Genomic DNA, 14,015 nt, shown 5'->3' on the forward strand with positions numbered 1-14,015 from the left:
TAAGTTCCCTAACTTTGTGAAGATTAAATAAAAGAATGCATACAAAGCACTTAGCACTGTGAGCCATAGGAAATGCTCAATACATGTTAGGGGAATCTTTAAAGTGTTGATTTCTACATTTCTAACATGGTTAAAATGATACATACCCTATAGCATTGTTTTGTGCACTAGAAATAGTATCTGTAAAATGCTAGGCACATACATAACAGACAATCAGATGCCTGTTACTTACGATGTTGTGCTAATTGGCTCAGACAGTAAACTGAGGATACTGAAGGTACATCACTAATTTTTTAAATCCAGATATACTTTTAACTGGCAGCCAATAGTTGCTTTAGACTTATTGCTATTGTACGCTCTCACCAGTATAGGCTGGTGCCTACTGGTTAGTTGTATGGAAAGCTTATCTGGCTGCTTGTTTTTGCAGGGCAGTTTATTTTAGTAACATTCATGAAAAGAAGGTGCTTTGATAGTTTCTCTGTTTTCTAAGATTGCATTTTGTTCTTTTCTCCAAGCAACCATGCTTTTTTTATTACAGTTGGTGAACAAAAACCTAGGTTTCAGTCTCTTGGGTTTGTTTGCCAGGACTTTCAGCTTCTGCGGAATTCTTTGTCCGCTTCAGCGACAGACTCAGAAGTCACTGGGCCTCAAAACAGACCCACACCTGGCCTTCTCTGAGGCTGTGATTGTACACGCAGGGTGGAAAGGAAAATTAAGAGGGGTGGATTTAAGTGACCAAGAACAAAACAAACACACTCTGCTTCTGCCCCAGGGGTATGGTGGGTCAGTGCTGGCGTTGAGTGGACCTCTATTTGGAAAGTCCATTTCAGAATGGGATCTTTGAAGGATGAGCTCTGCCAGGCCGGAGGGGCAATCACCTGTGCTCTTTAGAAATTGATGGAAAAGTTCCATTCATGTGACCTATGTTGATTAAATAGAGCCATGGCCTGGTTAAAGAGAGCTCACTGTAAATAAAGAATTGATGGAGTATTCTGATGGGATTTTGGAATATAGAGAAGGGTAGAAGCAGTTGTTCCTAAACTATGTGGTATGTAGATGATTCACCAGCAGATCTGGGCTGAGTTCTCTTTCAGAGTCTCCATAACTGATCACAAGGAATATAAGTTCTTGCAGGATTCAAGTTCCTGTCCATGGTTCCTACTTGGCCAGAACTTTGTTTATTCTGACCACTTTAAAGCAGAGTTAACTTCACATTTCCCTGCACTATTTCAGAAGTTTTTGGTGTTGCTTGCTTGTTTTTACACTTTGATTTTTTAAACGGTCATGGTCGTCTGCCCTTGAGCAGCACCCAGTAGACTATGTTTAGATGAAGCGATCTCTCCACAAATAAGCAGGTTTCTGTAGAACATAGACCACAAAAAATACATGAAGGAAACATGGGATTATTTTGATTTTGAATTATTAATATAGTCACCTCACTTTGTAGATGGAGACACAAACAGCTTTCCTGGGGTCAGCGAGTGAGCCAGATTCCATTAATATTAGATACTGCTCAGAACCTGCCCAAGGAGAAACGCGGTGATGCCGGAGATGTGAGAAGATACACAAGTTTTCCACACCAGACGAACATAAACTCGTTTCTCCTGGGCCCCGAACAGCCCTCAGAGATAACAAGTGGGATGAGATTGGAACCCGGGTTGGGAAAGTTCAGCCTCCCATGACTAATCTCCTTTGCTCTCTGGTTCCCTAATCTTTGAAGTTTCTAAGCCTTTAAAAGAAATAAACTTTATGGCTTTCAAACTTGAGGCACTGTCCTCAATAACATTCTTTTCTATCATGTGTATGGATATTTTTTCTTTTTCATGTGAAAAATGATGAATTTCTTCCTAGCCCATGATTAAAGTACCAAAGCCTAATAAAAACCTTCGAAGCAGGAGTTTGTATTAAGAGACATGAAGCTACTTATTTGGTTGTTAGACCTCATACAAGATAGCAGAATTTAACATCCTAAGTGACTTCAACATGTTCTTGGCCTCCTTTTCAATCCTTGTAATAGAAACCTTTCCTGGGAAGTTCAGTTTTCCTCTGGTTGCATATTCTGAGTCTTTCCTTAATTATGTGGACCAAAGAGCTATCTCTCTACAGGGGGCTTGTTTATGCCCAGATAGTGAGCCAACGATGTTTTCCCATAATTCTACACTACGTAAGTCTTAGGGAGTGAGGGGACTTTCTAGAAAGGTATCAGGAAATGCATTTCTATCGGAAATATGTTCATGGTATTAAAATTATACTGACAATATGTTGTTGCCTAGTGGACTGAGAAGATCAATTTATTAGATTTCTAGAAATTTTGTATTTGCATCCAGTTTCCAAAAACAGTGGAAATTAATTTGGCAAGAATGAAAAAAAAGAAAGTTTGGATGCATTACACATCAGCATACGGTTCAAAACAAGATTCTCTTCTCACCACGGTTTTGGTAACTGAAGGCCTTTGTCCAGGCAAAAGTTCCAAGGGATGGAAACAAAGACGAAATCTTTTCCGATGCCTTACAAATGAATTATGGTCGGTTGAACCATGGCTGACCAGGAGAGTTAATGGACAGATTATATTACAGGAAGTAACTGGGCACTTTGGCTTTTCTTTTTTTCTTTACAATAACCTTCTCTTGAGGGACCAAGGACTTATGCCCTGAAATACAGAGTACTAAGCTTATTAACTCTGTGATCAAGAGCCAAATTAGATTCATTCGCAGCTGGGGCCACAACGATTTGAAACCCTACTTGCTCTGTAATGCTTTGAAGTAACAAAGAAGAAAACTGCACATCGCTTAGAAACCTCTTTCCGTCCTTTTTAAAAAAACTTCTTTATCAGATTCAGTATCAGTTAGCAAGTTACTGGAGATAGTTGTTCACCTGAAGACCTTGTTTATTAGCTAAATATTTCCAGAGGGGGGAGTTTGACCATTACTTGGTATTGTGCTGTAATTTCGACTGAAAGCTGAGTCTGTTTTCAGAGATTTGTCACTGAAAAGGGTTTGATTATGCACTGATCAGTACTACCTGCCAAGGTGTAAATACAAGTTCCTGTAAGCAAATATTAGACTGTCATTGTTGAGAATGCAACAGATATGAAGTTGTGGATTTAAAAATAAAACTCACTGAAAAGGAGATCATTTGGTTAATTGGCAATGATACATGCTGATAAACACATTCAGAGATAAATGATTTTAAACAGAGCTTCATTTTGCTACCATAGTGTTTTAGCTCATATTCCTGTTTTAATTTTGACACACTTTGAGTTGATTTCAGAGTCCAGGCCTACTTGTATAAGAAATGGCAGTATTTCATTTAATATGTCACTAGTCTTGCAAAAGATAATTTTGAAGAGTCTATTAATCCAAATTTGAGAACACTACAACTTATAGTGCTAGGCTTTCAATAAGTTTATTCTTGGAACAGCTGGATTGTCAATCTTCATTCAAAGTTCTTAATTTATCTCTTTGATGGGAAAGTTTCCAGGAATAGCTAATCCAACATTCCAGCTAAAAGTTTTACTGGCTGTAGTGACAGACAGATAAAATTGGATACTTTAGTGAATTAATCACACAAGCTGAAGTATTATGGTTAGCTTGCCGTCATAAACCTTAGTGAATACAATCATTTTTTGAGAAATACTGTTCTTTAACAAATTATTTACATCTTTTTTCAAAATTCCTGCTTTAATAATTCTACTTCAAATCTTACAAACTATTTTAAAGTTCTGTCTTTTACACTTATTTATATATTAAATAATTTAAAGTGGATAGTGAAACTATTTTTTATGTATCCAATCAGGATAATTTCCTAAAATATATTGTATGGTTTTTAATAATGGTATTTATAAAAATAATCTACTTAAAGTGTCCGTAAGAGTATTGAATGCCTTTGGAATATGAGGACCTATTTATTTATTTGTTTGTTTGTTTGTTTATTTTGGTCGGGTTTAGCATGCGGGATCTTAGTTCCCCAACCAGGAATCACACCTGTGCCCCCTGCGTTGGAAGCGCGGCGTCTTAGCCGCTGAACCACCAGAGAAGTCCGAGAACCTATTTTTTAAAATTCTTCAGGCATGTACTTACCTAAACTAGAATCTTTAACTCGAGTATAACCCACCTATCTAGGCAGTGGGATGTGAAGACATAACAATTTTCTGTTTAGTTTTACAAAATAGTTGATTTCTGTTTATTATAATTACATGATAGAGCATGTTTAACCACAGCGAATTTTCCTCATTGGGAATGCAGTCGTTGGATGGCTATGCCTAGGCTGCTTTCCATCCCTCGTTTTTAAGAGGATCCTTGCTCTCAGCCTCATTCTGTTTATGAACTTGAGTCACCAGCCACTAGGAGGAACATAGAACTCTCAAATGGGCCCATTAAAAGTTTCAGTTACCTGTCTTTTTTAGACAGTTTATGACCTTTGATCATGTTAGGTTATTGGATATTGTCAGAGTCAGCTCTGTGAAATATTATAAGCAAATGCTAGGATGGGCAGCTATTCTAAGCAAGGTGAAAATCAAAGTTATATCTGGCCCATAATTCTGGCCTTAAGCTGCTGCCTCCTCCTTCATTTATTTTTGATAACATACTTAATTGGTTCCATGTGGGCAAAGTAATTTACCGTGAGATGATTATTTCCACCAGTGGGACATGCAGGCTTAGCCATCTGCGAGGGAGAACAGTTGGCTCCTGCAGATGAAGTGTTTGTGTGTTTGCAGCTTTCAAAGAGGGCAGGTAGTTTTAAAGATTAACACACACACACAGACACACACACACACACACACACGCACACACACACATACACACACACAAGTTCTGTCTGTGAAAGGCGAAACTCTAAGCAACAAAGCAAGCAAATGATTAAAACTAAGCACCAAGTGAAAGTACATCAAGGAAAAGGACAGAGATGGCCTGGCCAGACATTCCTTTTGGATCCTGGTCCTTAATTACCAAGGAGACCCTGGCGTGCTGGGCGCTCTCCAGAACCTGACTCCCATGGATGCATCCCGCCTGAACACAAATGCAAGGCAAAGAATACAAGTACCTGGAGGACCATCCCTTCCGAAGGCAGGAAGAGGCAGCTCAGGAGTGGGGAATGGAGGGGATAGATAAGAGCAGCTTCCTGGAACATCCCCATGTGCCCTTAGCACTCTGCCCCGTGACATTGGCCGTGGGCCCCCGGGGCCCCTTAGGAGGTTCACCTCTACACAGGCAGCATGTATCTTAGCAATGAAGACTCTTAGCTGATATTTGCTATCCGCTGAGATTCTTAACCATATCAGGTCCAACCAGATAAAATTATCAGATTGAACCAAAGAAATTTTGTAGGTAAGAAATGATCAAGCATCAAGAAATTTTTAATGATTGAACCTAATACTTATATTTATTTACACGATGATATGTCTACAGAAGTTGACACATAAAAGTAAATCATAGGAAATCCAGAGTGCCTTTTTTTAATTGACATTTTTATTGAGATTATTGTAGATTCATCAGCAGTTGTAAGAAATAATATTCAGAGATTCCACATGTACTTTACGCAGTTTCCCCCAATGGTAGCATTTTTTAAAACTGTGGAATAATATCACAACCAGGTTATTGACGCTGATACATTAGTCTACCGGTCTTATTCAGACTTCCCCCGTTTTACTTGTGTTCATTTGTGTGTGACTCTGTGTGTGTGTGTGTGTGTATTTAGTTCTACATAATTTTATCACATGTAGGTTTGTGTATCCATCACCAAATCTAGACACTAAACGGTTTCAGTAGCACAAGGATTCCTCCTGTTGGCCTCACACCCATGTCCCTCTGACTCTCCCCCCACTACCTGGCAACCGCAACCCCTGGCAACCCCTAATACTTCCTCCATTTCTAAAATTTTCTCATTTAAAAAATGTCACACAAATGGAATCATACAGTATATCACCTTTTGGGATTGACTTCTTTCACTCAGGACAACTTCCTGGAAATTCATCCAGGTTGTTAAATGTATTAATAATTCATTTTTATTGCTGACTAGTGTTCCATGGTATGGATGTACCATGGTTTGTTTAACCTTCACCCATTGAAGGACATCTGGGTTGTTTCCATTTTGGGGATGTTACAGATACAGTTGCTGTAAACATTTGTGTACAGATTTTTGTGTGATTGTAGGTTTTCATTTCTCAGGGATAAATGCCCAAGAGTGCAGCTGCAGAGTCCTAGGATAGTTGCATGTTTAGTTTTTTAAGAAATTGCCAGGCTATTTTGAGAATCCTTTTTAAAAAATAAAAACGTCTCACTTCACCATGCAGGATTCTGTGCTCAGTCTAAAAAATTAATCTTCTCTCTTGATTTTTTTTTTTGTAGCCACACCATATCCTGGTGGATTTAAGTGTTTCACCTGCGAAAAGGCAGCAGACAATTATGAGTGCAACCGATGGGCTCCAGACATCTACTGCCCTCGAGGTAAACGCTCAGTAGACACATTGGGCTGCCCAGAGCTGTCCACAAGTGAATGGCCTGTTGACTATGATGCGTGTATAGAGAGAGGCATGCTTGCAATCTCAACCACTTCTCTTGTCTAAGGCTATTAGTAGATCTTTTATGCCACATCAGTACCTTATCATCAAACATTGTCAGAGACATAAACTGATCCATAGACTTGCCCCCTTTCTTATGAAGCATCATTGGAGCTCCAAAAGAGGTGAGTGGTACTTCTCACCCCCAGGCCCAACAAATGCTGGATAAGAAAAAGAACAACCAGCCTGTAATCCACTCTTCGAAGCATTAGTCATTGCCTAGTAACTTCCTTTAAGTAAAAATATGAGTTGCTGTTCATATAAAGATCCCATTTATTACATATCTTGCCAGAGGCTTCTATCCCGAGACTGCATGAAAGCTAGAATTCTCAATGTCATCATCGCACAAATAAAAACCCTGAGCTTTTTAAACTATTAAGTTCTCTTTGAGGGATGAGATGAATGCCCAATCAAATCATGAAATTTTGACCCAAAGGCCCGTTTCAAAATGAAATAGATGCTTCATATTCATGTTCAGATCTCTTTTATCCTATTGAATAAAAAAGACGGTTATATTTGGATATGGAGTCACTGTTAATTGGCTGTTTTGTGTTTGAAGGAAAGTCGATTCATTTTGATGGGGAGGTGATAGGATGGAATATCTTATTGACAAATGTTTGAGCATGTAGTTAGATGGGCTTCGCTGCTGATCTAATTCAGTTGTTAAAATGACTGAACACACCAACACCAATCTGTTATTTTTCAATGTAACGCAAGAGCTCTTCTACTCAGCCCAGCGGAAGGCACTCTGTTTCCCCTGGAGGACTGGACATCAGGAGAGCATGGAAACTGCAATGAAGGACAGGTGTCAGCTACCTAATCCGGTGCTATTTATTTAACCCATGAGTCTCCACCCAGACTGCCCAGGAGAAATACCTGTGGGTCTTTTCAAAACCACCTGGACCTGCGTCCTACCTAGACCTACCTAGACCAGTGGTTCTCAAACTTCGGCATGACCATCATTCCCTGGAGGGCTTATTTAAATACAGATTTCTGCCCCTAGTTCTGCCTTCCCCCTCCTTCCTATAGGTCTGAGATGGGGCCTGAGAATTTGCATTTCTAAAGCATTCCACAGTGATGCAGATACTGCTGGTCTGGAGACCAGGCATTAAGAACCACAGCTCTAGACCAACTGAGCCTACATCTCTGAGGTTAGGGCCCTGCACCAGTGTGTTTAAACAGCCCAGGTGATTCTACTGAACAGTCAGGGACAAGAACCGCTGGGAGCTCCTCTCCCCACTCATAGAAAGCAAAACGTACTGTTGTCATTTCTAGGTTCTTCTTATTTACTTTGAGGAGTAGAGATGTTGGTGGGGTCCCAAAAGACCACAGGGAAGAGAAAAATGTGGAGACACTGATAATTGGCTTATTCACAAGCTAGGTGTCCAGCCATCCAGGTAATCAAAGAGAAGTTCCGTCTGCGTTGCCTTCTGCAGTCACGCACTCATTCCGGAATCAGCGGTGTTTTCTAACATTACGACAGGGTGAATGTTTGGGTGGGTTGCTGACGGACGTGATTAAACCACTGCTTCTCAAACTTGGCGGCACATTGAAATCACAGGTGAAAACACTGGGGCCTGGGCCCATTCCCAGCGATTCATATTTAAATGGTACGGGTGCAGCCGGGCATTTGAATTTTTGAAAGCTCCCCGGGTGGTTCGAATATGCAGCAAAATTTGAGAACCACTGTAAACAGTGACTCTGGACAAAAACAGGATAATCTGCTTGTGTAGCCAATAACCTTTGGGCTGGTTCCTGCTGGGACAAAGCTGGCAGATGAGCTTTTGAAGCTGCTGCCACTGGTTAGAGCTACTGTACAGGAAACATGACAGCGCTTCTCTCAGTATTGCCCTGGCAGAGACGATACAAAGGAAGAGGAGATTTTGTGAACTAGTGCCCTCTTGGTCCTTGGGCTGTATTTCACAGAGGCCCAGTTCAAGTCTGAAGGTGTACAAGTCTACCTCGGTCACAAGGGGAAAACAGGGACCCATAGCACTCTGCTTGAATTCTTCTCTGGAAATGAGGAAGTTCCATCTTGATGTGTTCTTTCGAGGTCAAAATCTATCCTTCTAAAGTACAGACACCTGGAAGTATCTCAGGTCTTTATACAATTTCTCCTCCCCTTTTTTTCTCCCCTTTTTTATCTTTTTGTCCTGAAATTTATAGGAATAAATGGAAAGCGATGCCTTGAGATTCTTGACATAGAACCACCATGCCAAAAACCCTTTGGGGGATTATGCAGTGAAAGATAGGAATCAAGTTTCTTCTTTCAAGGAGCTGGCAGTTTAGCTGGGAGATAAGATCTGAACATATCAAATGTCAAAAATAGCAGGACAAAGGCATGTGCCAGAGGAAGCATGGCATTAAATGCTGTGGGAGTTTAAGGGAAGAATTGCAGTTTTGGGGGGTGAGGTGGCCAGTGACAGCATCACGGGCTGGGGAGATGGCAGCAGCCCAACAGGCGGGCAAGGCGGGTGGAAGAGGGAAGGGAGCATATCTTCCAGGAAGTCGCTCAGAGCAGAGGCATGGAGTGTACCCGCGTGGGCTCAGTGGACGGGGGAGACCTGAACTGGCTGTAGCAGAATGTGCTGGGGAATAATAGGAGCAGGATAGGGGAGCCAGGCTATTTTTGTGGGGCCTTGAACATCAGGTAAGGAGTGAGGACTAGCGCTGTAAACTGAGAAGAGATAATTCCTTCTTGTCCAGCCACGTTTGCCATGAACCATCAGCATTTCCTCTGGGTTCTCTCCAGATTTTTTTAGCAATGAAAATAATGATATTATTATTAGATTAAAATATAAAATGTGTCTACTGAAAACTACTGAGTAAGCCTACATTTTTTTTTTCTGTTTATTATTAGTTTGTTTGAAGCAGCCGTAGGTCTACCAACAGGCTTGGTAAGGGCAGCTCAGTAACTGCCACGGAAAGACGTCCTGACTTTCTGGGACGTTCCTCGTTTTCTGTTGGTTTATTTTGTGATCTATTTAACGAGGTTTTAGTTATCACATGATGTGAAAACAACTGGTTGAAAGTGAAAAAAACCATTTTGTGTAAATATTGAATTTTATCTCTGTGGAATAAGCTTGCATCCCAAATTGCTTAGGAGATTGATGAATTTCAAGTTCCCTGTCACTCTGACTTTTGAAATGTGTGTTATGTAAGTACGTCCTCCTCCATTACATTGTTATTGACTTTGGTGCCTACAGATTCATGGGACCATACTCCCTCCTGGAAGTGAGAATTTAAGATGCCTCCTATAATGGACTGCCATTGTTCACCTCCTCAACTTCCATTTAGTCTTTGGCTCCTGAGCACTTCCTTTCCAATAACCTTAATTTCATCAACTGCTCATTATAAATCAATGCAATTTTCTTGCCGCTGTGAACCAGAATGGTAAAGGATCTTGAAATCATATTCTATGAGGGACCAGTTGAAGGAATTGGTGAAGGCAAATAAGAGTTGAATGTCCCGTGTTCAGGTCCACGTGGTTTTGCCTGTGACTTTTCTCTGTGTTGAGAGATTAAAAGCTCCTTGAGACAGGGACTAAGTGTGGGACTGTCTAAGTGTTTATTAAGAGTCTGTAGAATTAAATGTCAAGTCAAAAACGTGCAGTTTTTTAAAAGGCCTGCTCTGTGGAGGATACCTAAGCCGCTAAGGATTTTATGTTCCTGCTTAATTATGAAGTGCAGATGCCTCCCTCAAACGCAAAATCTTCACTGGAAATTATTGCTGATATAAAGTCAGACCAAGAGAAATCTTGAGATGGACGCGTATCCTTTTAGTTCCAGCTTCTGTGCTGCTCACTGTTTTTCTGTGAAAGTAAAGAAAAATCTGAGCATGTCCCTTAGTGGCTCTTTCTATATTTGTTATGTGGTATAAGCAGGGAATATAAATGTGATCCCCAGTTCAACTGAAGACAAGCCCCGCGGTTACAGATTTTCAGGAAAGACTTATTTATGTCGACTTTTTTCAGCCCAAGCCCAGGCTGAGACAGACAACGTTTTCATTGACTTTACTTAAGGGTGGATTTTTTTCTCTTTTAGGCAATGTTACACATAGGATATAGCCCTTCAGGGTTTCTGCCATTATACAGGGGTCTCTACACTACCTCTACATCCCATGAGGACCCAAGGCCTTGCATCTTCTTATCGTTTATCTATTAACCTTCCCCTCTCCCACCAGGGTAAAGAATTCAGTACCTTCCTCAGTGTTGGCCCCTGGGATTTCCCTTACTTTCTGGAGAGTTCATTTGTATGTTTACAAAAGATATTGGTTATATGTTATCCAACACTTCTGCCTGCTGTGTAATGAGGTAGTGTTCAGGTGACCTATCTTGTCATGTTGCTAAATGGAAATCTTAGACTTCCTCCTTTTTTATAAAGCAAAAATTTTTAAATTAAAGTTTAACATACATTCTGGAAAGTCCATAGATCATAAGTGCACAGCTTGTTGAATTTCCCCAGCATGAACAGGCAGTGTATCCGCCACTCATGTTAAGTCGTAGAACCCCAGAAGGCCACCGGGGTCCCCCAGGCTTTACAACCCACCTCCCAAAGGTAATGCAACTGTGACTGCCTTGCAGATTTATATAAATGGAGCCACACAGAATGTCCTCCTTTCTTTCCCACATTCTGTATATGAAATTCATCAGTGTTTTTTTGAGTAGCAAAGTCATTCTTTCTTCCAGAAGTACAGCAGATCATTATATGAATATACTAAAATCCATCCATTCCACTGTTGATAGGCATTTGGATTGCTTCCACGCACAGCAGTCTTGTACATGTCTTTTGGTGCACGGATATATGCATTTCTGCCAGGTCTATCCCAGGAGGTGGGGTGTGGGACAGGCGGTACTAATGCTTTGCCTTTACTGGATTTTGCCTAACAGTTTCCAGAGTTGCTCTACCAACTTGCAGTCTCCCCAACAGTGCCTGAGAGTGCTGGTTGCTGCACAAGCTTGCCGACACTTAGTATGGACAGAAGCAATAAAAGCTAGAAGTAGATGGAACGACGCTTTTAAAGCACTGAAAGTATATAACTGCCAACGTAGATTTCTATACCGAGCCGGTCATCTCCCCTCCTCCTCCACACTTCCCTTGTCTCCTGGCTCCCCTGCTCACTTTGCATTCCTGTTTGCGACTCCCAGTTCCCTCTAGACCGACAAAGGTTCTGCTTAGCTTCTCGGCCCCTCAGCAGGGCTTTCTGCCTGTCTTCTCAGCCTCTTCACCTGTGCAACTTCTGAATCAGCAAGTGCCTCGAGGGCAGAACAGGTACAGGGTGTTGGGCTCAGCTTACTGTGTTGCTGGTTTTGCTGGTATCTTGTTCTTCAAATCCCATCTACCTTGACAGCTCACCTATCCTTTCATAAGATTTTTGTTGCTATTTTCATTTTATCCAGCTATTTTAATTTTATCCTACCATTTCTTGGTTCTTCTCAAGTGGCATTGGAATTCTCAGAATCACTCTTCAGTTCGAATTTTTCCAGCAACTTTTTAAACAAAAGTTCTTCTGTCAGCCTAAGCAAGGTATTTTTTTGTACCCTGAGAGCATCTGACCTACTCCAATTCAGTGTTTTTGTCTAAGTATTTTCTGTTAACACAGTTGCCTCAGATAGGGAGCATCCATCTGATGCTTTTGCCTGTTGCTTTGATTTTAACTACTGTCCACCGTAAAGTCCTGTTTATCCTCACTAGCTTTGCATCCTTTTCCAGCCACCTCCTTGGCCTTTGCCTGGAAATAAAAACATTGCTTTCTGAGTTTCAGTGATTTGCTTTAAAAGAGAGATTCCTCAAGTGAGCCTGTCACCTGTCCTTAAGAGCTGTGGATGGTGTTTTTAAAAAAGGGAGAAGTATCTGTTTGGTGGTTTCTTCAAGAGATGCTGACTGCAGGGTAAAGGGGAGCAGTTATGAGTCAATCTGGTTGATAAGTATTTATTTTAAATTTCTGCCTTGAGAAATTTCTTACTTGGGAAAGAAAAGAAAAAACTAGGAACTACTAGTCACTCAGTGTTATGGGAGATTCGTCCATTTTGTTAGATCTACTTCTAGGCCGTTCATTCTCATTGCTGTGTGAGTATATGCCATAACTTATTTATTTATTCTACCATTGGGCATTTTTGTAGTTTCCAAGGGTTTTTTTTTTGTATAAAGAATTCTTCTATAAACATTCTAGTACTTATCATTTTTGTTGGCTATATATGTAAGGGTGGAATTGCTGATTCCTAGAATATGCATAGATTCAGTAGATCCTGGCAAATAATTTTCCAAAGCAGTTATACTGTGTGAAAGTTGCACAACTGATTTAAATATAGTATTATTTCACTTTCAAATTGAAGAGATCACTCAAACTACAGAAATGGAAGAGGTGTTATAGATATCATTAGAACTAAGTTAAAATGTTTTGATTTGGTTCAACCTTGAGTTGTAGAAGTCAGGTACATGTATTCTTCCCACCCATCCATCTCTATTCTTAATACATTAAGCACCTGCTATATTGTGCAAGGTCCTGTGCTGTATTTGGGGAGGGTGGGGCAGGGAAATGCAGACATGAACAAGAATGGACTTTATTCTCAAGAAGATTATAATCTTGAACAGTAGATCTTAACTGGGAGTGATTTTGCCCCTCAGGGGACATTTACTAATATATGGAAACATTTCTGGTTGCCACAGTTGGGGCTGCTACTGGCATCTAGTGAGAAGAGGCCACAGATCCTGCTAAATATCCTACATTGTACAGGTCAGTCCCCCAAAACAGAACTAGCTAGCTCAAAGTGTCAGAAGTGCTGAGGATTTTTGGAAAGACAGAGCAGATGTATTTTTCTATTCTTCCTTCTAAGTACAACTAAATTCCTGAATATTATATATATGAAAAAAAAAAAAAAAGACTCTGAAAGATGGAGAGAAAAAGGCAGGCTAGCTAAGGACCTCAAGACCCACGGAGGTGAGTTCTCTGGGTTTTCTTTTTGTCCCATATATTCCAGACTTGGAGATGAAGAAGCTGGCAACCTGGAAATGCCACAAGTACCAAAAAAATAAATTCCAGCGAAAGTTTGTCCTCCATAGCCAAAGGACCAAGAAGTGGGTAGCCTAGAAAGACAGAAATCTTCTAGACAATAATCACTCTACTCCAGCCAAATACCACAGAAAAAAAAAATTATAGGTCCCTCCCCACGAGCTAACAAAGTCTTACACTTCCACACTCAACAGGCTGTGATGAGACACACCAACCTCTCCTGAGATGCTGTCAGAAAAAAGTGAATAGGAGAGACCTTTATCCCCCCTAGGTGGTAATGAGGCCTCCCCCATGGTGTCAGTAGAGACCATGTCTGGGGCCTGGACTTCTACCCTCATCCAGCAATAATGACATTGTTCTCCCCCGCCCTGTTGGGGTTGTGTCAGAGGAGGCCTAGTGGAGAGTCAGGACTCCACTAGTGCCCAGTGGTAATGAGGCCACACAC

At 40.8% G+C, this 14,015-nt stretch overlaps 1 protein-coding gene across 6 annotated transcripts in view; it reads left to right on the forward strand.

Annotated features, from left to right (window-relative positions):
• Nucleotides 1–14,015, forward strand: part of LYPD6 (LY6/PLAUR domain containing 6) — a 110,844-nt gene that overhangs the window by 85,150 nt on the left and 11,679 nt on the right. For all 6 annotated transcript variants that reach the window (XM_059927131.1, XM_059927133.1, XM_059927134.1 and 3 more), the window contains one exon: nucleotides 6,348–6,446. In XM_059927131.1, coding sequence (XP_059783114.1) covers nucleotides 6,348–6,446 — 99 coding nt within the window. The remainder of the gene's footprint in view (nucleotides 1–6,347; nucleotides 6,447–14,015) is intronic.

This window comes from Balaenoptera ricei, chromosome 7 (assembly GCF_028023285.1).
Source record: "Balaenoptera ricei isolate mBalRic1 chromosome 7, mBalRic1.hap2, whole genome shotgun sequence".
Classification (NCBI taxonomy): domain Eukaryota; kingdom Metazoa; phylum Chordata; class Mammalia; order Artiodactyla; family Balaenopteridae; genus Balaenoptera; species Balaenoptera ricei.